At 39.8% G+C, this 24,984-nt stretch overlaps 1 protein-coding gene and 1 long non-coding RNA gene across 2 annotated transcripts in view; both read left to right on the forward strand.

Annotated features, from left to right (window-relative positions):
• The window catches only part of LOC126949973 (uncharacterized), a 78,172-nt gene that overhangs the window by 29,355 nt on the left and 23,833 nt on the right, over positions 1-24,984 (forward strand). The gene's annotated exons all lie outside the window — the stretch shown is intronic.
• Positions 1,100-1,804, forward strand: LOC126949960 (40S ribosomal protein S8). The gene has a single exon (XM_050782997.1). It carries the CDS (start codon positions 1,126-1,128, stop codon positions 1,750-1,752), a length of 627 nt encoding a protein of 208 aa, XP_050638954.1. The 5' UTR covers positions 1,100-1,125; the 3' UTR covers positions 1,753-1,804.

Raw genomic sequence — 24,984 nt, forward strand, 5'->3', positions numbered from 1 at the left:
ATTGTGGGCCCAAGATATTAGCCAGGCTCTGACCTCGATTTAAAGGGCAGAGCTCCCTTGGCCCATCCTGGGCCTGCTTCCCCAGCAGTCTGTCCCTAAAAGGGCCCTCACTAGCTCTTTTCTATTTACCCATGTTGAGCTTTCTGGTTTAAATCTGATGCCTTCCCCTGTAGGCCACTTTTGTGAGGCTTTTGATTACCTTCGTTGGCGACCTCTCCTGCAGTCCCCTTGTTGCTGGCTGCAGAACCCCGTCAAGTCCAGGTGGCCACTTGTTCCTCCTGCTTTGGATCCTAGGAATTTGGCCTTGCCCCCAGCTTCTTGATGCTGCCCTCTAGGACCTGCACTGGGCCAGACTCATGTTAACTCTCTCTCATTTGCTGCCCGCCTCTGGTCCACAGGAAACACTCTAGGGTCCTTTGACCTGAAAAACCCTGGAAATGCATGTGGGAATAACTGTCCTCAAAGCAGTTATTCTACCATCCTTGGCCCTCTAGATTTCCTGGGCAGAAGGCAGAATGCAGGGCCAGTGTCCCCAAAATGAAGGGAGGCCCCACTTAGGAATTCAAAGTGGACCCATGGGAGTCCCTCTCAATAGAGTGTGATGATAGAAACTAATAATGAGGCAATTATTCTCCCCCAAGTGCTGTCTTCACAAACATCCCTTTTCCTTTCCTCTCTCAACTCTTTCATATCCTTGTAGTGGGTCAGATGGTTCAGAATTTATGGGGTGGGTTCTCAGAAATTTCCTTTTATGTTTTTTATGTGACAATTTTGTATCTTACTTTTCAATGTCATTCAATATTCTGTTACAATAATAATAACAATAACCTATGTTTAGCAAGCGCAGCAATACCATGAAACAGGTGTGATCCATTTCCCCATTTTACAGGTGAAGAAATTGAAGCACAGAGAGATTAAGTAAAAAATGCCTGATGTGAACCTAACAAATCTTAAGTTTCTACTCTTAACCACTATGCTGTGCTTCTGGTAGAAAACGTCCAAATATTTGAAGGCAATATCGTGATATATCCAAAAGAATACTAAAAACCAAGTGGTATGTCAGACTTGCAGAGTGAAATCTTTGGGTAACATTTTGGTTCTACTCTTTCCAGCCAGCGCCGAGCGATGGGCATTTCTCGGGACAACTGGCACAAGCGCCGCAAAACCGGGGGCAAGAGAAAGCCCTACCACAAGAAGCGGAAATATGAGTTGGGGCGCCCGGCTGCCAACACCAAGATTGGCCCCCGCCGCATCCACACAGTCCGTGTGCGGGGAGGTAACAAGAAATACCGTGCCCTGAGGCTGGACGTAGGGAATTTCTCCTGGGGCTCAGAGTGTTGTACTCGTAAAACAAGGATCATCGATGTTGTCTACAATGCATCTAATAATGAGCTGGTCCGTACCAAGACTCTGGTGAAGAATTGCATCGTGCTTATCGACAGCACACCGTACCGACAGTGGTACGAGTCCCACTACGCGCTGCCCCTGGGCCGCAAGAAGGGAGCCAAGCTGACTCCTGAAGAAGAGGAGATTTTAAACAAAAAAAGATCTAAAAAAATTCAGAAGAAATATGATGAAAGGAAAAAGAATGCCAAAATCAGCAGTCTCCTGGAGGAGCAGTTCCAGCAGGGCAAGCTTCTTGCGTGCATTGCTTCCAGGCCGGGACAGTGTGGCCGAGCAGATGGTTATGTGCTAGAGGGCAAAGAGTTGGAGTTCTATCTTAGGAAAATCAAAGCCCGGAAAGGCAAATAAATCCTCGTTTTGTCTTCACCCGTGTAATAAAGGTGTTTATTGTTCTGTTCCCCACCCCCCCCAAAAAAAAAAAAAAAAAAACATTTTGGTTCTAAGTCTCAGTTATTATTTCTTTAAAAGAAGTATCTTTGGATTGCATTTCCTAAAGTGTGTTTCCATGAAACATTAGACCCAAGGTTCATTCAATCATTCAACACATATTTACTGCATGCCACACAGGGAATTGTGTCCCTCTTGGAGATCTGCAATCTATTAGCATGTTATAGATTCTAAAAGATCCTGTATAAATGTGTATTTATTCCCAAATTATTTGATATTGGATTTTCTTTTCAATTTTGGGGGCAACACCAATAACATTCTTTGGAAGTTCCTTAGAATCAGCTTTTGGAAGTTAACTAATGAATTCACTGATTAATTCAGAGACAATGAATGAAGGTGCATGTACTAGTTATTCTTTATTCATTTGACCTTGAAGAATGTTTAATTTGTGATCACCTTTTGCAGTAACTTGGCAGATTTTTCTAAACACATGTTAAACCTAACTTGGAAGTAAACTCCTGTATAAATAACACTGAAAATAATAAAGCAATAATGTGTTCACATCTGTATGTGTAAGGTGTGAGGTTTGGTGCAGTGATTCTCAATCTTGCCTGCCTATTAGAATCACCTGGGAAGGTTTTAATTAACTGATGTCCACACCACATTCAGGCCAATTTAATCAGAATCTCTGAGCGTAGTATCTAATATTTTGATCCAGGGCTGTGATTTGAGTCTCCTTCAGTCCATGTGATAAATAACTTACATAAGTAGGTGAATTCAAACTACCTCTCTGAAAAGGAGATGAAATTATCTACCACCAATAGATTTAGTCTGGCTGAAATAAAATGGATAAAATATGTAAAAAATTTGGTCGGGCACAGTGGCTATAAGATTTTAGGCCAGGCGCGGTGGCTCATGCCTGTAATCCCAGCATTTTGGGAAGGAGAGGTGGATGGATCACTTGAGGTCAGGAGTTCAGGACCAGCCTGGCCAACATGGCGAAACCCTGTCCCTACTAAAAATACAAAAATTAGCCAGGCATGGTAGCAGGTGCCTGTAATCCCAGCTACTCAGAAAGCCGAGGAAAGATAATCGCTTGAACCTGGGAGGCAGAGGTTGCCATGAGCCAACACCGCACCACTACACTTTAGCCTGGGTAACACAGAGAGACTCTATCTCAAAAATAAATAAATAAATAAATAAAAAAAAAATTATTAAAACAAAAAAACCCCCCAAAATGTAAGATTTTCTTAAAAAAAAAGAAAAAAGAAATGCATGTACTTAACACTTTCACATCATGGCAGTTATCTAGGAGCTTCCTTATTGAGGCTTTATAATTTATGACCTTTTGTTTAAACTCCTCTCCTCATGTGACTCCCATTTATCAATTTTTTATTTCCAAATTGCATTCTGCTGAAAATAATGAAATTAGATCAATATAGTTATGTTAATGGAGGTACCATGTAGCTCATTTGAAAAAGAATGGCGATACATATTTTCATAAGTTCTATATTACTCAACCAATTAATTAGAAAAGTGTTAATGATATAATGCTAGTATTTTGAATGTGTAAGAGGTCCATTGATGGCAACTTAAAGGTAAAAAGCTACTGAATGTTCATGAAACTGGAATGAATGACTGCATCGAATATATTTAAATTATCCTTAATGTCATGTTGTTAGCAGCAAATTTTATTCAAACTTCAACTGTTATTCTTAAGACTTAAATAAATCAATTATGTATTTTTGTTCATTTTGGCTTACACAATTCTGTCATTTGTTTGAATAATGAACATAATTCTGTTGCCAAATAAAAGAAAAACAAAAGTATGGGGCTGTAAAAAACGCAGTACTAGAATCATGTGATTAAATAAGAACAAGCCAGAAGTAAATTCCTATGTGAAGTTTTCTTCTTCTTCTTCTCTTTTTTTTTGAACAGGGTCTTGCTCTGTTGCCCAGGCTGGAATGCAGTGGTGCAATCATAGCTCACTGCAGCCTTGATCTGCCAGGCTCTAGTAATCCTCCTGCTTCAGCCTCCTGAGTAGCTGGGACTACAGGCATGTGCCACCATACCTGGCTAATTTAAAAATATTTTTTAGTAAGGGTGGGGCCTCACTGTGTTGCCCAGGCCAATCTCAAATTTCTGCACTCAAGTGATCCTCCCACCTTGGCATCCTAAAGTGCTGGGATTACAGGTGTTAGCTACCACACTGGGCTGACGTTTTCTTCTTTTGCATTTCTGTTCCTCGTACTTCTTTGTTTTCTCTCTTGGTTTTTGTCTTTCTTCATGTCTTGCTCTTGCCACGTACTGTTTCTTGTTTTGAGATTTTTGTTTGTAGTGGGGGAAAACAATATGGAGAGTTTTTATGGAGTGGAGGAACTTCCAAGATACAGTATGTAGCATTTTTAGGAAGTGGAAATCTGTTAGATGCTTTCTCCCTGAGAAGGCAGTAAAAGTTGTGAGGATGAGAAGGAAGAGATAGTAGTGAAAAAGAACCATTTGTCGGAATATTTGAGTGAGGATGAGGATTCAGAGGGAGTCTTTCTGGAGAGAAAATAGATTTGTGTAAATGGAAGACTACTTACTAGTCTACAGAGAGAAACCAAAAGATTAACAACAAAGGATATTAACATTTATTATTCATGCTTATTAAGAAATAGAGAAACTAAGGAATAATCTTGGGTATACCCATTCAATGAAAAAGTCATTTGTAAATTTCAGAAATGTGAACTGCCTTCTAGGGACTACTGTTTAAATGTCACCTACCTAAAAGGAATACATTTTAATTGGACTTCGATTGGCAAGTTTGTCACTACTTCCTTTGCCTTTATGAAAAGATCTGTTCCAACTGGCAACACCCAAGAGTGCAGCATTTTAAACAGGGAAAAGGTGAGCAAACACAATTACTCGCATCTAAGTCCTGTGATACAGGCAACTGTTTTAATATAATTCGTCTTCCTAGTTGTCATTTACTAACCTGAAGAGCATTATGGGACTGATTTAGTTAAAAAACACCACCATCACCACCAAAAAACAAAAACCAAAAACATGGATGGAAAAGGGAAAGAAATAGAAAGGGAGTTTGAAGATTCTAGATTGAGCCCTGATGTCTCTGCAAGTAGTTAGGAGCTAACTGGAGCTTCAGTTTCATCAACTGTCTAGGTAGGATGCTCTCCAAGGTCTCTAAGATTCCAAATAGTGCAAATTAGCCTAGAGCGAGCTAGAGTATATTTGCTTAAGCCAATAGTGACATCTGGTGGCTGCATATACCAATGACAGATTTAGCTACCTTCAAGCTTTCCCAAAGGCTTGGTAAGTCTTGTTTTTAAAATGGCTGCCTTTTCCATTTGATGATATACCAGTGGTCAGTTGGAAATCTTATTGTTCAGATTTGGTTTTTCTACTTTATTATTTATATCATGAGTTTTTACATTTTTATTTTTTATTAAGTAGGTGAATGAGCAACACGTTTTTCAGTGACTGACACTTTGATAACTCTTTTCTTGTAAATGTAGTATTATAAACAAAGTTCCACATTCCTTTGGCTCTGTCACTACTTCTCTGAAGCAGGTTGTACTTCCATGCAATTGATTGGATTAGTGAAGGCGTAAATTTAAAAATAAATTAATTAATGTGTTTATCCTATCACCTAACTCCTACTTTTGTGTCAACCTCTGTGCTAGACAGAACAGATCCAGAAAGAAAAGCACACCCCTGAACTACTGAGTCCTCTGGCTTAGAACCCAGGGAACTGACAACACATCAGCTGGGATTTCAGCTCCCTTTTTGTAAATATAGACAGAGGCAGGATAAATCTCAATCTTCATTTTGTTTGTCATAATTTCTTGGTTTCCCTGATAGTGGTAGGTCTCTTATCTCCCACAACTCTAATTTTTTATACATAAATGAATGCATGAGCAAGCGTACTTTTATAAAATGCATACTATTTCCCTCTCACATGTAAATTCACAATGTGTGTTGTGTAGAATCTTAATATTTCCTTTAGTGCAGAGTGACTGGCACCTCCAGTTTAATCTTTCTCCAAAATGGTTAACTCAGAATTCTCACCATTCCCAGTCTCAGTCTCCACCATGGGGCTTTAATTATCTTTTTTCAATACCATTTAAAATTATTATCATTGGCCAGGTGTGGTGGCTCATGCCTGTAATCACAGCACTTTGGGAGGCCGAGGCAGGCAGCCACCTGAGGTCAGGAGTTTGAGACTAGCCTGGTCAACATGGGGAAACCCCATCTCTACTAAAAAAAAAAAAAAAAAAAAAAAATTAGCCGGGTGTGGTGGCACACACCTGTAATCCCAGCTACTCAGGAGGCTGAGCCAGGAGAATTGCTTGAACCTGGGAGGCAGAGGTTGCAGTGAGTAGAGATTGTGCCGCTCAAACCAGCCTGGGTGAAAGAGTGAGACTCCGTCTCAAAAGAAAAAGAAAAATTATCATTATTATCTTATCTGTCCTGGTTCTTTCCTTACTATGTAAGAGAAGCAACCCAAGTCTCAGTGCATTTAAATGCTTTTCCTAAGGCTCTAGTAAGGGCAGTTAGAAATGGAAGCCGGATCTTTAGATGGCCTGGAGTGTGGTCTGGAGTCTTTAAAACACACCCAAACTATCCGCACACATGGAAGGGTGAGAACCTCCCTATCCAATTCCTTCACATCAATTCCTCTTTCCTTTATTGTCTATGGCTTCTGGGACGATTGTGGATAAGAAAGTGATCCAACAACAGAATGTGAAGAGAACCTCTCTCCCCTCTGTAGCCGTGTCCACTTTGACTTTTGATACAGGGAGTAGAGTCACAGACAGGCATGTATTCACTTTAGTTTCCCTAGGAACATGGACAGGTGGTTCAGACAGAAATCTGAATTATTTATACATGACTGTAGGAAAATATTTATTCAGGGAACTCTAACCACTTTATGCTTGAATCATTTATATTCTCTATTATTTAGAGCTGCAGTTGGCCTTGCTATCATTTATTCATTTGTACATTGAGTCAGTGAAGATGAATTTTCTTAATTTTAAGTATTTACAGTCAAAGTAACTTTGATAGACTTACAGTTGTATTTTAAAAATATTACTCCCATGTTCATGTATCTAGTCTAGGGGGGAGATGAATTTAGACATGTGACAGTGACACAGAGGATGGCCTGTTGTTGCTTACGAAATGCTAGGGCATACATGCGCCAGCACCTAATAGTGCCTGTCACATGACAGGTGTTCAATATATAACTGACTGACTGAATGAATATGATGCCATCCTTCTGTTTAAGATCCTCCAAGAGTGTCCTGTATGTATACAATAAAGTCTCAATTTCGACCCTGACCTTCAAGACTTGCTTACCTTGCTAATCTCACTTATGCAGCCTCATCTATACTGGGCTTCTTAAACTCTAGTCTATCTAAGGATTTTTGCACAGGCTTTTTTACTCTGCCTGGAATACCTTTTTTTTCTGTCTATCCTCAGGTCTCAGTTAAAATGTCACATTCTTAAAGAGGCCTTTTCTGGTCACCCCACTTAAGTAGGTTTCCCTCTATTCTCCTTCCTGGCACCTTTTTTGTTGCTTTGGCAGTATTTTCCCCAATTTTCAATTATTTAAATTTAGTATATTTTAAAAAAATTTCTCTTTGCCTGTGTTCCACAGGCAGCTAGCCCAAAGTCTGCCCATAGCAGATCCTGCTAGGCAATATAAGAGCAGTGAAGTGAGTAGTCATGAAGTGAGGTTGCCTCTATCATATGATTGGAGATAATATGGGGTAAAACAATCTTTTTCTCCTCTTCACCATAAACCTTACAAGGTTTTTTTGTTTTTTTGTTTTTTTTCCTGATAGGGCTGAGAACATTTGTTTTTGGTCTGTGGGTCACATAATTTTGGTTTCATATTTTGTAGACAATATCTCTGCTACCATGAGCTTCATTTTATGAATGCAAAAGCATGGGCATTATATTACATTAATGTCTTCCTTCACTAATTGTTTATCAAGCACCTACTAGGTGCCAAACACTGTAATCCATACTGGAGATTGAATAATCAGTAAAATAGAGTCCTTGCTTTCAAAGAGCTTATACCCTATCTTAGTCTGCTAGGTTGCATAACAAAATACCATAGACTGGAGGCAGAACAATAGAAATTTATTTATTATTTCAGTCCTGGAGGCTGAAGTCCCAGATCAGGGTGCCAGCGTGGTTAAGTGCTGGTGAAGGCCTTTTTCCTGGCTGGCAGATGGTGGCTTTCTTGCTGTGTCCTCACATGGCTCGCTGGTGTCTCTTAAGGCACTAATAACGGCACTAATCCCATCATGAGGACTCTGCCCTCACGGCCTCATCTAACCTTAATTACCTCCCAAAAGCTGAATCTCTAAATACCATGACATTGTGTTATAGTTTCAACATGTGAATTTTGGGGAGGACACAAACATTCAGTCTATAGCATTCCCCCTTCTAGGGAAGGCAAGCAAATAAGAGGGAATGACCATGCGGTCAGGATATGGGTAAGAGCCCAGGACGCTGTGGATTCCCTAAGAAGGACCCTATTAACTTGGGTGTCCATGACAGTTTTCCTGGAGAAATGTTTTTTAAGTGCTAAAAGCACATGTGTGTTGGCCAAGATGAACCAGGCTGGTTGAGAAAAAGCCAGAAAGACATCATTTTTCTGACTGCTCTTTCCTGAGCTTCGTGAAAGGAGATGTGAAACTATTTAGTAGAGAGTGCTTGTGAGTTTTCCAACAGGTTGGTATCTAAGAAATAGTGCTGGCTATACTTTACTTTCAAAGTCTAGATTACTCATTGCAAGCAGAATTCCCCACATAATGGATGTATATTTAAATTTTAGTCATGTAAGACAAACAAAAGATCCAGAAGAATCCCAGGTATTCAACAGAGTCAGGGAAATTGTCTTTCATTTTGGCAGGAAAATTGTTCATGCTCCAAGAAGCACAATACCTCTTTACCACTGAGACAATAGTCCTGGAAAGAAAGCTCCAATAAGATGTGAGGACCCACCTTGCCCCAGAAGCTCTCAGGACTGCACCATCAAGCTTCACATCCTGTTCACCTGGTCACCACCAGAATTCCAAGCCTCCAGCATCCTCACTCTTGTCCACATACAGCTTGGTACAACCCTCAATTTGACTCAATCTCCCATGATTCTTTTTTTTTTTTTTTTTTTTTTTTGGAGACGGAGTCTTTCTCTGTCACCCAGGCTGGAGTGCAATGGTGTGATCTCAGCTCACAGCAACTTCCGCCTCCCAGGTTCAGGTGATTCTCCTGTCTCAGCCTCCTGAGTAGCTGGGATTACAGGTGCCCACCACCATGCCCAGCTAATTTTTGTATTTTTAGTAGAGATGGAGTTTCACCATGTTGGCCAGGTTGGTCTTGAACTCCTGACCTCGTGATCTGCCCACTTCGGCCTCCCAAAGTGCTGGGATTACAGGCGTGAGCCACTGCGCACTGCTGTGATTCTTGACTTTACAAACGCTTCCATGGTGCCTTCTGGAAGGGTCGCAACCAGCAAAATCTCCTCTTTCTTCAAACTTTTTTTTTTTTATTTTTAAATGTTTTCTTCATCTTGTTACTCTAACAAAAACCTGTTGTCCCTGGAGCCTTCTCAAATGCAGCCTGCTTTTACCTACCCATCCACTTCTGAGAGTGGGTTAGGTGTCCTCCCTGAGCCAATGGATCTCAGCGCATTTGCTAGCCCTTGTCCCTCAGAAGTCTAGTCCTTTGAAGTACATGCTTTTAGTGTACTCACTGACCTTCTTGTCCCTTTTAATTTAGCTTTTAGCACCAGGCTCATTTTCCTTCTGGCTATCACTATTACTGTCACCATTCTCAGTGATTGCAATAACAAAACACAGGCCATGCATCTAACAGTCTGACTTTGATTTCTTGATCTCCTTGCTTTCAACTCTCTCTTCTCTGTTTCTCTCAGTCGTATCCTAGACCTTGTCATTACCAAAAACCATACTGCCTCTGAAATGAAGACTATAAGCTGAATATCAACGCCTAACTTTCCAGTTCACTAACTCTAGTACTCAGCTTCCATAATATTAAAACTTTATCAGTTTTAATTTTAATATTCAGTTCACTGGCCTTGCCACTCTTCCGTGTTACCTCACGTCCCTCATCTTCTCTCCGCCCTCATTAACGTCCTTAGATTTCATTCCACACATCCTTCACTTTCTTGCCCCAGCCTTCCTCTATCATATTTTCCTGGTTAAAACTAATTCTCTGACTACTTTGCACTTGCACTAAAGTAGTTAAAAGTGTTCCAGAAAAATACCCAAATGTGCTGATTGTTTTCACTTTAGATTTAGATTCGCTGATCCAAGTGGGCTTTTAGCACTGCTAAGATGAAGTTTAACTTCACCTTCTTGGTATATTCTATTTCTTTTTCTTCCAGATAACAGTTTCATACACATCACACTCTCCTTTTCAACTTTAAACGCTAGAGATTTCCTTTCTCTGTGCTCTTAGTTTATAAGATAACTTCCTGATTCATTTAGAAAATATTGGTAATCATTTGGCCACCTTCCTACTGACCAGCCTTCCTATTCTGTACTTAAATGAGTTCTTTGCCAGGCATGGTGGTTCACGCCTGTAATCCCAGCACTTTGGGAGGCCGAGGCGGGCAGGTCACCTGAGGTCAGGAGTTCAAGACCAGCCTGGCCAACATGTAGTGAAACCCCGCATCTACTAAAAAATACAAAAATTAGCTGGGCTGGTGGTGCATGCCTGTAGTCCCAGCTACTTGGGAAGCTGAGGCAGGATAATCGCTTGAACCTGGGAGGTGGAGGTTGCAGTGAGCCGAGATCGTCCTACTGTACTCCAGCCTGGGTGACAGAGCAAGACTCCATCTCTCAAAAAGAAAAAAGTGTTTTTTCTTTTTCTTTTCCAGACTTTAAAAAGATATTTTAGGTGTGTGTATGTGTCTGTGTGTGTGTTTTTTTTTTTCTTAAAAAATTCTTTTATTTCAAGAGCATTAGGGGTATAAGTGGTTTTTGGTTACATGGATGAATTGTACGGTAGTGAAGTCTAGGTTTGAGTGTATCTGTCACTTGGGTAATGTACATTGTATACAATAGGTAGTTTTTCATCCCTCATCCCCCTTGTACCTTCTTCCCTTCTGAGTCTCCAATGTTCATTATACCATTCTGTATGCCTTCGCATACCCATAGCTTAGCTCCCACTTATAAGTGAGAACATGAAGCATTTGTTTTTCTATATCTGAGTTGCTTCACTTAGAATTTATCTCCAATTCCAGCCAAGTTGCTGAAAGACATTATTTTTTTCTATTTTTTTTCTTTTTTTATGGCCGAGTAGTTGATTCCATATCTTTGCAGTTGTGAGTTGTCTTGCAATAAGCATACATGTACAGGTGTGTCTTTCTGATATAGTGACTTCTTTTCCTTTGGGTAGATACCCAGGAATGAGATTGCTGAATTGAATGGTAGATCTACTTTTAGTTCATTGAGAAATCTCTATATTGTTTTCCATAGAGTTTGTACTAATTTATATTCCCACTAGCAGTGAATGAGTGTTCCTTTTTCACCATATCCACGTCAACATCTACTGTTTTTTTTGACTTTTTAATAATGGCCCTTCTGACTGGATCACGGTGGTATCCCATTGTAGTTTTAATTTACATTCCCCTGGTGATTAGTGATGTTAAGCATTTCTAAATGTTTATTGGCCATTTGTATATCTTCTTTTGAGAAATGTCTATTAATGCCCTTTGCTCATGTTTTAATAAGGTTGATTTTTTTCTTGTTGATTTGTTTGAGTTCCTTGCAGATTCTGGATATTAGTCTTTTGTCAGATGCATAATTTGCAAGTATTTTCTCCTATTCTGTAGGTTGTCTATTTATTCTGATGACAATTTCTTTTGCTGTGTAAAACTTTTTATTTAATTAGGTCCCATTTATTTTTATTTATTCTTTTTTTTGAGAGATAGTCTTGCTCTGTCACCCAGGCTGAAGTGCGTTGGCATGATCTTGGCTTACTGCAACCTCCACCTCCTGGGTTCAAATGATTCTCCTACCTCAGCCTCCCCAGTAGCTGGAATTGCAGGCATGTGCCATCATACCTGGCTAATTTTTGCATTTTTTTTTTTTTTTTTTTTTTTTTTTTTTTTTTTAGTAGAGACGGGGTTTCGCCATGTTGGCCAGGCTGGTCTTGAACTCCTGACCTGAAGCAGGCCATCTGCCTTGGCCTCCCAAAGTGCTGGGAGTACAGGCATGAACCATGTGTCTGGCTAGGTCCCATATATTTATTTTCGTTTCTGTTGCATTTGTTTTAGGGGTCTTAATCATAAATGCTTTGCCAAGGCCAATGTCCAAATGAGTTTTTTCTAGGTTTTCTTCTAGAATTTTTATGGTTTCAGGTCTTAGACTTAAGTCTTTAATCCATCTTGAGTTAATTTTTGTATATAGTGAGAGAGAGGGATGCAGTTTCATTCTTCTGCATATGGCTATCCAATTTTCCCATCACCATTTATTGAAAAGGGTGTGCCTTCCCCAAATTATGTTTTTGTGTGCTTTGTCAAAGATCAGTTGGTTATATTAATAAGTATTTGGCTTTATTTTCAGATTCCCTATTCTGTTCCATTGGTCTATGTATCTACTTTTATACTAGTACCATTCTGTTTTGGTTACTATAGCCTTGTGGTATAATTTGAAGTCGGGTAATATGATGCCTCCAGATTTGTTCTTTTTAGTGAGGATTGCTTTGGCTATTTGGAACCATTTTGGTTCCATATAAATTTTAGAATTGCTTTTTCTAATTCTGTGAATAATGATGTTGGTATTTTGATAGGAATTGCATTAAATCTGCAGATGGCTTTATGTGGTATGGTCATTGTCATGATATTGATTCTTCCAATCCATGAGCATGAGATGTATTTCCATTGTTTGTTCACCCATAATTAATTTCAACAGTGTTTTGTAGTTCTTCTTGCAGAAATCTTTCACCGTCTTGGTCAGGTATATTCCTAGGTATTTTATTATTTTTTTGTAGCTATTGTAAAAGGGATTGAATTCTTGATTTGATGCTCAGCTTGGTTGTTGTTGGTGCATATCAGAACTACTGATTTTTGTACATTAGCTTTGTAGCCTGAGACTTTACCAAGTTCATTTGTCAGATCTAGGAGTCTTTGGAAGTGTCTTTAGGGTTTTCTAGGTGTAAGATTATATTACTGGCAAACAGAGATGGTTTGATTTCCTTTTTTTCCCAATTTGGAAGCCCTTTATTTTTTTCTCTTGCCTGATTGCTTTGGCTTGGACTTCCAGTACTATGTTGAATAACAGTGGAGAAAGTAGGCATCCTTGTCTTGTTCCGGGTCTTAGGGGAAAGACTGTCAGTTTTTCCTCATTCTGTATGATACTGGCTGTGGTTCCGTCTTACATGGCTTTTATAATGTTGAGGTATATTCCTTCTATACCCAGTTTTTTGAAGTTTTCATCATGAAGCAACGTTGAATTTTATGAAATGCTTTTTCTGCATCAACTGAAATAATTATATGAATTTTGTTTTTAATTCTGTTTATGTGATGAATCATATTTATTGACTTGTGCATGTTGAACTATCCCTGCATCCCTGGAGTAAAACTCACTTGATCATGGTGAATTATTTTGGTGTGTTGTTGGATTTGGTTTGCTATTATTTTGTTGAGGATTTTTGCAACTATATTCATCAGGGATATTGGTCTGTAGTTTTCTCTCTCTCTCCCTCTCTCTCTTTTTTATTTTTGCCAGGTCTGTTTCTGGTTTTTGGTGTCAGGGTGATACTGGCTTCATGGAATGATTTAGAAAGGATTCCCTTCTTCTTAATCTTTTGAAATAATTTCAGTAGAATTGGTACTAGTTTTCTTTTAATGTCTGGCTGAATTTGGCTGTGAATCTATCTGGTTCTAAATTTTTTTTGTTGGGAGGTTTTTTTAAATTACTAATTCAGCCTTCACTACTTGTTTTTGGTCTGTCCAGGATTTCTATTTCTTCCTTATTCAAGCTAGGGGATAGTATGTGTCCAGGAATTTATTCATTTCCTCTATATTTTCTAGTTTTTGTGCGTAGAGCTTCTCATAGTTGTCTTGAATGATCTTTTTTATTTTTGTGGTGTCAGTTGTAATGTGTCCATTTTCATTTCTAACTGAGCTTATTTGAATCTTCTCTCCTCTTGCTTAATCTATCTAGTGGTCTATCAATTTGCTTTTCTTTTCAAAGAAACAGCTTTTTGTTTCATTGTATTTTTTTGTTTCAACTTCATTTAGTTCTGCTCTGATCTTTGTTATATATATTGTTTTCTGCTAGCTTTGGGTTTAGTTTGTTCTTATTTCTCCAGCTCCTTGAGGTGTGACATTAGGTTTAAATTTGTGATCTTTCAGACTTCCTGATGTAGGCATTTAGCGTTATAAACTTTCCTCTTAGCACTGCTTTTGTTGTATCCCAGAGGTTTTGATAACTTGTATCACTGTCATCATTCATTTTGAAAAATTTTTAAATGTCCATCTGTGTTTCATTGTTAACCAAAAAATTATTCTGGAGCAGATTGTTTAATTCCTAGGTATTTGCACAGTTTTGAGGGTTCCTTTTGGAATTTATTTCTAGTTTTATTCTGCTGTGGTCTGAGAAGATACCTAATATGATTTTGATTTTAAAAAATTATTGAAACTTGTTTGGCCTATCATATGATCTGTCTTGGAGAATGTTTCATATGCTGATGAGAAGAATGTATATTCTGCAGTTCTTGGGGAGAATGTTCTGTAAGTATCTGTTAGGTACCATTTGTTCTAGAATGCAGTTAATTCCAATGGTTTCTTTGTTGAATTTCTGCCTCAGTGATCTGTCTAGTGCTGTCAGTGGAGTATTAAAGTCCTTGACTATTATTGTGTTGCTGTCTATCTCTTTTGTTAGGTCTAGTAGTACTTGCTTTATGAATCTTGGAACTCCAGAGTTAGGTGCATATATATTTAGGATTGTTATATCTTTTTGTTGAATTGATCCTTTTATCATTATATAATGACCTTCTTTGTCTTTTTTTTCACTATTGTTGCTTTAAGATCTGTTTTATCTGATACAAGAATAGTTACTCCTGTGTGCTTTTGGTTTCCATTTGCATGAAGTGTCTTTTTCTACCCCTTTACCTTGAGTCTGTAAGAATCCTTCTGTGTTAGGTTTGTCTCCTGAAGACAGCAGATATTTAGTTTGTAACTTTTAATTCATTCTGCCATCCATATCTTTTTTTAAACTTTTTTTTTTTTTTAAGTTCAGGGGTACATGTGCATGATGTGCAGGTTTGTTACATATATAATCATGTGTCATGGGGGTTTGTTACATAGACTATTTTATCACCTAGATATTATGGCTAGTATCCATTGGCTGTTTTTCCTGATCCTTTCCCTCCTCCCACCTTCCAACCTCCTACAGGTCCCTGTGTGTGTTGTTCCCCTTTATGTGTCCATGTGTTCTCATCATGTAGATCTCACTTATAAGTAAGAACATGCTGTATTTAGTTTTCTGTTTCTGTTTTAGTTTGCTAAGGATATTGGCCTCCAGCTCCCTCCATGTCCCTGCAAAGGACATCATCTTATTCTTTTTTATGACTGCATAGTATTCCATGGTGTATATGTACCACATTTTGTTTATCCAGGCTATCACTGATGGACATTTAGGTTAATTCCATGTGTTTGCCATTGTGAATAGTGCTGGAATAAACATAGGCATGCATATGTCTTTGCAATAGAACAATTTATATTCCTGTGGGCATATATCCAGTAATAGGATTGCTGGGTTAAATGGTATTTCTGTCTTTAGGTCTTTGAGGAATCACCACACTGTCTTCCACAATCTGTATCTTTTAAGTGGAGCATTTAGAGCATTTACATTCAACATTAATATGGAGATGTGAAGTACTGTTCTGATCATCGTGTTGATTGTTACTTAGGGAACTTGTTTTCTTCATTGTGTTCTTGTTTTATAAGCCCTGTGAATTTTATGCTTTGAAGAGTTTCTATTCTGATGTGTAGTGACCTTTTGTTTCAAGATTTAGAACTCCTTTTAGCATTTCTTGTAGGGCTGGTCTAGTATTGACAAACTCCCTTAGCACTCACTTGTCTGAGAAAGATTTTATTTCTCTTTTGTTTATGAAACTTAGTTTTGCTAGATACAAAATTCTTGGCTGAGAGTTATTCTGTTTAAAGAGACTAAAGATAAGACCTCAATCCCTTCTGGCTTGTAAAGTTTCTGCTGCAAAGTCTGCTATTAGTCTGTTAGGTTTTCCTTTACAGGTTACCTGATGCATTTGTTTCACTGCTCCTGGAATTCTTTCCCTCACATTGACTTGAGATAGCCTGATGACCAGATGCCTTCTTGATGTACTTTTTGCAATCAGTCTCCCAGGAATTATTTGAGCTTCTTGAATTTGGATGTCTAAGTCTCTAGCAAGATCAGGGAAGCTTTCCTCAGTTATTCCCTCAAATAGGTTTTCCAAACTTTTTGCTTTTTCTTCTCCCTCAGGAACACAGAATTCTTATGTTTGGCAGTTTTACATAATCCCATATGTCTTGGAGACTTTTTTACTTCATTGCATTCTTTTTTCTTTATTTTTGTCTTGTTGGATTACTTCAAAAACCTTGTGTTTAAGCTTTGAAATTCTTTCTCCTACTTGGTTGACTCTATTGTTAAAACTTTCCACAGTATTCTGTAGTTCCTTAAATGTGTCTTTCATTTGTGGAAGTTCTGATTGGTTTTTCTTTAAAATATCTATCTCTTTAGAAAATTTTTAATCATGTCCTGAATTGTTTGCTACATTTCTGTATGTTGGTTTTCACCTTTCTCTTGTATCTCCTTGAGTAACTTAGTAATCAACCTTTTGAATTCCTTATCTGGTATTTCAAAGATTTCATCTTGATTTGGATCCAATGCTGGAAAGTTGGTGTGATCTTTTCAGGCTGTTAAAGAACCCTGTTTTTTCGTATTGCTAGAATTGCTTTTCTGGTTCCTTCTCATTTAGGTAGACTATTTCTTCTAATTATTTTTGAATTTATTTTTGATTCAATGGTTTTTTTTAATTTCATTTTTTCCTTCTTGAAAATGTGACTTTGATGTTTATAGTTTATTGTTACCTAGCTTTGGCTGTGGGTGCTTTCAGTGTTAAAGCCTCTGTATGAATTACTTTATTATAGAGAATCTTTGTGCAATAGCTTTCTCAGATGCTGATGGTCTTACCAGCCCTGTAAGAGATGATAAAAGGAGTTCTAAATCTTGAGACAAAGGTCAGTACACACCAGAATAGACACTCTCAAAGCATAAAAATCACACAGCTTATAAAACAAGAATACAATGAAGAAAACAAGTTCACTAGGTTAGTAGTGATGTGCGGGGTATGGGAGCAGGTTTACTGTTTTCTGTGGGGTTGGAATGCAGAGGTCTCATGAAGCTTATCTCATTTTCCAGTGGCATGCACTTTCAAAACCTTTTCCCCCAGTATTTTATTCACTAGGTTAAATGGTTCAGGCTTCGGGCCAGTAGGAGACGCTCATGGGTAAAAACTGGCTTTGGCTAAAGCAGGTGGGTAAATGCAATACCCTAATATTGGGCAGAGGTCCCAGCTTTGACAGATGTGGCTGGGTGAGCTCTCAGTAAAAATGCACTGAGGTCTTTTCAGAGGGAGGGGAGGGAGCCACCACAGCTTTCCTTCCAGACCAGCAGGAAAGCAATCTGCCTTCCAGTCATACTCCTGACCTGGTGTTCTGGCTATACAGATCAGACAGGCATCTCTTTTTATCTGCAAGAATGCTGATGCTTCATTTAGAGAGAGACTGTGACTCTACCTCTCATTCAAGCCTGAGCCTGGAGGGCATTCCTTCTCTGGGGATACAGTCACCCTGAAGTTCCAGAAAGGTTGCTTATAGATGCACCGATGCTGAGATTCCATGGGAGAAGGCCCAGTTGGGTCTGCAGTGGTGAGTAAAAGGGAGGAGTCCCCTCTCCAAGACCCTTCACAAGCACCAGAGCTATCTGACTACTGGAGTAGACCTGCAGAGTTTCCCCACTGAGCCCAGCATTGCACCTGTGCCTCTGGTGAAGAAAATATCCCACAGGTAGAAAGTTCAGGGACTCAAGGCCTGCAGTCCAGTTTCTTTTGTCCCATGCTCCTTTAATGTGATACACTCCTTCTTCCCCTAAGTGTAGCAGTCCCTGAGAACAAGACTACTGCGAATCCTGTTGCTCCTCTGGGTCTAGCTGCCCAGTGGGGCTGCCATCCTCTAGGCTCCAGTGATGTGACTTGTCCTCTAGGCTCTAAGCAGCAAATACCAGCACCGGCTCTGGTAGAGGTGGGAGGGGAGTGATGTAAACTGTGAGATTTCCTTGGTTATAAATAGCTTTAGTGTGTTGACTTTTTCAAATGCCAGCTGTAGTCACAACTTACTAGGCACATGGACAAACTCAAGACTTTCTGGTTAGCCAGAGTGATGCAGGCAATGAGGATAGATGAGGCTGTGCAAAAGTTTTCTCCTTCCTGATTGCTGTGTTATTGTGCTTGCAGATGCTGTAATGGGCTGTGCTGGTTGACCACCAGTCAGAAGGTGGTGCTTGCAAAAGAGCATCGGCTTGGTGGTAGCAGTGGAATTTGTGCTTGGTTTATGTTATGCAGGAGAGGTATTCTGATGTCTCAGGTAATGGTGGTGCCATGGAGCTCCAAATGTCCTATTCTGTTGTGTTAGGCTACCAGGGCAGGTGGAAGGACAAATCTCGGTGTGGGCTGGGTCAGGTAAATTTGCATTCTGGTTCCCTATGTGGGGATTGAAGGGCAGTTCCCTGGCCACTGGGGTAATGTTCTAGGGAGGAGTGCAGCTGCCTCTGCTGCACAAAAGCGGGCAGGTAGCAGGTGGCAGTAAGCTCCACTCCACTCCCACACAGTTGGCAAGGCAGGTCTCACACCCACGGTGTTCTTTTAGGAGCAGCTAGCTGGGTTTCAGGCAGCCTGCGCTCAGAACTCAAAACTGCCCCAGGCCACAAGGCTTCCTGACAGAGACAGAAACTGTATGGCTTTCAGGCCACACCTCTCCTGGTCCACCTGTGAGGAAGAGGTGTCCAGCTCCTGCATCTATGACTATAGTACTCTTCCCACTCACCCCTCAGTCTGGCCAATGGGATTTGTCCCTACTCAAGATTGTATTGCAAATCTCAGTTGAAAGCTTCTCCCAACCTGTGACCACTGTCTGAGTTAGCTGGCAGTTAGCGAGGTCACCTGTGAGGTTAGGATCAAGAACGGCTTCCCTTCATCCCCATTGCAGTCTTGGACTGCATGCAAATCATGTCCTGATACTGCTGTTCTCATATATTCGCCATCACTCACTAAATCAGCTCCAGTGCTGGGCAGGGTCAAGGCCTTCGCCCTTGGCTGGGTAGGGGTAAGGTGCTCCCCCTTTGCCTGGATTGCCCGGTTGCCCTGTGGGAGCATGTCACAGTAGCAGTCTCTCTCCCTCTCATGCTTTACAGACTCAACAATTTTTTCCGTTTGGTTCACAGTGTAGGCTGCTGCCCACTGCTTCTTTCAAAAGGTCTGTGGTTTCTTTCAGTTTTTCTGTTAAGTTCCTGTATTGCTCCTTGAAAATGGTTCAAAATCTCTACTCGCTATTTTGTCTTTCAAAGTGGGAGAAGCATGCTAACAATGCCTCCAGTCCACCATCTTGCAAAAACAAATGTGCTGTCTTGTCTCTGACTACCTAATAAACTTTATGTTTCTCTTCAGGGCCACTTTCCCACTTATGTGCAGCATCCCAGTACTTCTACTTTGTTGAGAACTCTGCTCTTTTTTCTCTCCTTCCTCATTAATTTTCCTTTTCTGTTGGATTATTCCTATCAATATACAGACAAGTATTATCTGCTATTAAAAAGAGATTTCTCTTGGATCCACCTCCCCCTGTAGACTTGCCTACGTCTCTTCTTTCCTTCATAGTAAAATTCTTTTAAAGATTTTTATATCCTTGCTGTCTCCACTTCCTTACCATTCAATTATTCTGAATTCCACTCCAGTCAGGGTTTTGTCTCAGCATTCTACCTACACTGGTCTTATCAAAGCTACAAGTTACCTTTATCTTGCCAAATCCAATTCGACAGGTCTGTCTGCAGTCTACCTGACTGCACAGATGCATTTAACATAATAGTCTTCTGCCTCCCTCTTGAAATACATTCTCACTTGGTTTTTGGGCCCCTCTTCTTTCTTGTTTTCTCTTTTCCAGTGCCTTCTCAACTTCCTTAGCTTGTTGTTTTGCCATCCCTGACCCCTTAATGGGTAGGGGGGCCTGTACCTTAGTCCTAGAGCCCCCACCTCTTCTCTCCCTCAGTCATCCCATTCAGTTTTCTGACTTTAAACATCATCTACAAGCTGATGATCCCCAGATCTATATCTCTAGCTGTATCTTTTGACTGAACTCTAGACTCATACATCCAATTGCCTACTCAACGTCTCTATTTGGATGTCTAACATGTACGCCAAACTTAATACGACCTAACTCTCAGTTTCTACTCTCCCACACTTATTTTCCTTGTGTCTTCCCTTTCTCAATTTGTGAAAACATTCACCCACTTGCTGGGAACACAAATTTAGGTGGCATCCTTGATTTTTACATTTTCTTTGCCCTGCCCATTCAATCTATCAGCAATCATGTTGGTTTGGCCTTGTCAGTATGTTCTGAACTCAACCATCTGCCTCTTCCACTGTCATCCTCAGGTCTAAGCCACCACATCTCTGCCTTGGGCTATGTTTGTCCTCCTATATTTTGTCTACCACATTGGAGCTAGAGTGAATTTTACAAATAAATAAATTAGACAGGTTTTCCTGGTTACAATCCTGGCTCTGCTACATATAAGCATGTGTGATCATATGTTATAAAATCTTTCTGAACCTCAATTTTGTTAAATAGGGAGAATAATATAATATCACCTACCTCATAGACTTGCTGTGGAGATATTAAAAGAGTTTATATTTGTAAAGCACTTAAAGCAATTCAAATACATGATCAACATTATTATCGACCTAAAAGGAAGAAGCTGAGGCAAAATTAATAAATGTAGAGAGTTTATTTGTTGGGCCAAGCTTGAGGATTGCAGCTTGTGGGCATAGATTCAAATTGCCGTGAATATACACTCCAATTAGCAGCAGTTACAAGTAGATTTTTAAAGAAAAAGAAGAGGGAGTTCTTAAGAATTTACATTAAGGTAACATAAGCTATTGATTGGCTATACATTTTTCTTTGTATCACAAATTCTAGGAATGTGAAGATAAGGGGTGAGGCAGCTAGTCAGGAACAAAATGCCTTTAAACAATTGTCTCCAGGTGGGTGGTGGTGGTGGGGATGACTGAAGTCCCATACTCATATCTTTCTGGGCCTGATAAATTTTGCTTACCTCACATAGCTCAGACTGTTCTAAGCTACTTTTCTTTTCTCACTATATTAGAGATTTTAAAATATAATAGCTAAAACTCCAATTGCTTCTCATTACACTTAAAGTAAAATCCAGATTGATCATGAGTCTCTAAGGCTTTATGTTTTCTTGTTCCCTGCCTGCCTCTTCAAACCCACTACTTACAACTCTTTTTGTTTTCTATTCAACTACACTAGGCTTGCTGGTAACCTTCAGATCTTAAAGCCTGATCTTGACTGGGCACAGTGGCTCATGCCTGTAATCCCAGCACTTTGGGAGGCCAAGGTGGGCAGATCCCTTGAGGTCAGGAGTTCGAGACCAGCCTGGCCAACATGGCAAAACCCCATCTCTACTAGAAAGATAAAAATTAGTTGGGCATGGTGTTGTGTGCTACTCGGGAGGCTGAGGCAGGAGAATCTCTTGAACCACCTGGGAGATGGAAGTTGCAGTGAGCCAAGATTGTGTCACTGTATTCCAGCCTGGGCAACAGAGCAACAAGACTTCATCTCAAAAACAAAAACAAAACAAACAAACAAATAACAACAAAAAACCTGATCTTGCCACTGGTTAGAACAATCTTTGTTTAATTCACCCTTCAGCAACTCAGGGTTCTTCCAACTGAAAAATGATGAAGTTCATAAATTTGGAAAGGAGAGCTTTATTTCTCATTAAGGGTTGCATACTGTAAGGTGGCCATTCTGACAGGCTGGGATGTATAACCTTTGGCAGTAGCCAGAAACCAGCACTTCAAGGGAGGGAAGCATAAGACAGGACTTTATGCAGAATGGGTTGGCTAAAGGTACATATTTAATAAGCAATAGGAGGAGTCATAAATATTTATGAAAGAAGAAACATGTGCATGCACAATTGAGCTTCACATTTCCTTTTTGGGCTGTATGTTCAGAAAATGGCAGCATTAGTATGATCTGAGGGTGAAGATTTTGGCCCTCTTGTAATCACCTGATAAATTCTTCCTGCCTACTGCACAGACAAAACCAATTCACTGAGACTGTGGTATTGCAGTGAAGAAAGAGTTAACACAAGGTAGCCAAGCAGAAGGACCAGAGTTACACTTAAATCAGCCTCCCTGAGAATTCAGAGGCTAGGGTTTTTCAAGGATAGTTTAGTAGGCAGGGAACTAGGGAATGGGTACTGCAGATTGGTTAGGGATGCAATCATAGGTGTGTGGGAAATGGTCTTTATGTGCTGAGTCTGCCTTTGGGTGGGGGTCCACAGGACTGGTTGAGTCATAAGTCATGAGCACACGTGGGGTCAGTTAGTTGCCAGAATGCAAAAATCTGAAAAACATCTCAAAAGACCAATCTTAGGTTCTATAATAGTGATATTATCTATAGGAGCAATTGGGGAAGTCACAAATCTTATGACCTCTGACCGAATGACTCCTGATCTGTAAGGGGTTATAGAAACTATGTTTACATTTTAGCGGAATTCTAGTCCTTCCTGTAATTCCTGAGCTTGCATCCTTTCATTAGTCTTGCAAAGGTAGTTCAGCCCCCAAACAAAGAGGGGATTAATTTTAGGGAGGGATGATTATCATGCTTGCTTCAAAGTTAAACCATAAATTAAATTCCTCCCATGGTCAGCTTGACCACACCTAGAAGTGAGTGAGGATGGCCCACCTGTGAGGCTAGAAGCAAGATGGAATCTGCCCTGTTAGATTTCTTTCACTGTCATGATCTTTGCAAAGGCAGTTTCACTGTTTTATCAAAAGGTGAAGCAGAAGATATGAAAATCCTCAATGTGCCAGCTCTGTAGACTGGCCAGAACCACTCTATGGTCAGTTGTCTCTTATCAGGAAGGAATGCTGTTTAGATACTGTGTTGAAACTGCAAAAGGGAGGGGAGTCCAGTTGCAAGTCTGGTTGCAGCCTCAGATGATTGGCTAAAGCTGATAAAGGATTGAGTTGCCAGTTTCTTGTCTTCCAGAGCTGGTTTCTGCTTACTCCTTATGAAATAATTCTTATTCCAGGTTAATTAAAAAGGGCATGCTGAGGCCTGTCTGACCTCCCAGCCCATCATGGCTGGGAATTTGTTTTTTAAGGTTTCTGTGGGGTCCACTTTGCCAAGAGGGGATCCCTTCAGTCAGTTGGGGGGCTTAGGATTTGCTTTTTGTTTCTTAGGTCTGTTGAAACATTGCCTCTTCAGAGAAACCTATTCCGATCACCTTTCCTAAAATAAGCCCACCTAATCCCCAATTATACTCTATTCCCACATATGTATTATTTTTCTATAACAGTTTTTGTCATCTATAATTTTATATATATATTTTTATTTATTTATTATTTTCTGTTTCTCACACTCCCGTATCTCCATGATGTAAAGCATTTTGTTTGCCTGATTTACCTTTGTAGCCCCAGGATATGGAGCAGTTTCTGGCACTAGTTGGCACTCCATAAAAATTTGTTCAATAAATTGCAAAACAGTCTTATAAGTGCACTTTACTATTTGGCAGAATTGTTGCCATTTCATTCTTCTTGGTTAATGAATAATGTCCGTAGGGTAATTTAATCTTCTTAAATTAACTGTGAGCACTTGATTGGGATTAAGCAAATTCCAAATTTACTTGATTGTAGTACAAGGAATTGTTTTGACCTTTTCAGAGTGTGACTTTTTCAGTTACTACCATTTTTATTAAATCGTTGTGTAAAAATGAAATCTCTTGTCTTCCCTGACAGATGCAATTTAAATTATTTGGAATAGTTGAAGAAGATAAAGAACAAAGGAAAGGGTTTTCTCTCAATATTTATAGCTAACAATTTTTGATGAATGCATTTTCTGATTCATAGCACATTTTATCAGTTTGGTAAGAATGTAGTATAATGATAGAACTATGGTGTCACAATTGCAAAGGCATATGGTGAGGTAGGCATTCATCTTGACTGGACAGGGCTTTGGATGTAATAGTGGTGAGACTAATTAGGATAAATAAAATGGCTGTAAATTCCCCACATTAAAATCTATAGGGTAGTGCTGAGACAGTAATATTAGCATCATGTAGGCACTTGAAGGGGTGTCTGTAGTGAACCCTATATTCTTGAGGGAAAAATTCAGTGTTCATAGATATTTATAATGGTCTAGGGTTTTGCTCTGGGTTGGTTCTATGGAAGCACTTATTGGCTTCTATGGTCAGGCATCTTCAGAAGCAGCCCTGCAGCAAGGTGAGCCAAAAGTTGCCAAGAGCATTATCAGAGGCTTGACTAGACCAGGACATTAAGGAGATCATATAAATACCCTCCTCTCCCCACCTCTAGCCCATGCTAAGTGTGCCTCATGGTTGCATTTAAATGAGTCCCTGATTCTTCCAAGCCTGGTTTATCCATGTTTTTCCAACAATTATTAAAAGAGGGCAACATATTAGCTTTGGAACATTTTCCTTGCTGAATCCATTGAATTGGACAGAGCCCAAAGTAACCCTCACTGTTTTTCTACTTTCTGGTATCTACACCTTTGTGTAACACCCTCCCTTTGAGTGTAGGTGAAATCTGCAGCTTGCTTCTAACTAATAGACTATGCCAGAGATGATGGGATGTCATCAAGGTGACTGTTATATTATGTGACAACAAGAGATTATTCTGCATGGGCTAGACTTAATCAGATTAAAGTTCTTAAAAGAAGGACTGGGCCCTATCTGAGGTGAGATACTCTCCTGCTGGACCTGAGGAGGCAAGCTGCTAAGATGTGACCTGCCTTTGGAGAGGGCCATATGGCAGGGAACATACAAGTCCTAAAACTGC

This window comes from Macaca thibetana, chromosome 3 (genome assembly GCF_024542745.1).
Source record: "Macaca thibetana thibetana isolate TM-01 chromosome 3, ASM2454274v1, whole genome shotgun sequence".
Lineage (NCBI taxonomy): Eukaryota > Metazoa > Chordata > Mammalia > Primates > Cercopithecidae > Macaca > Macaca thibetana.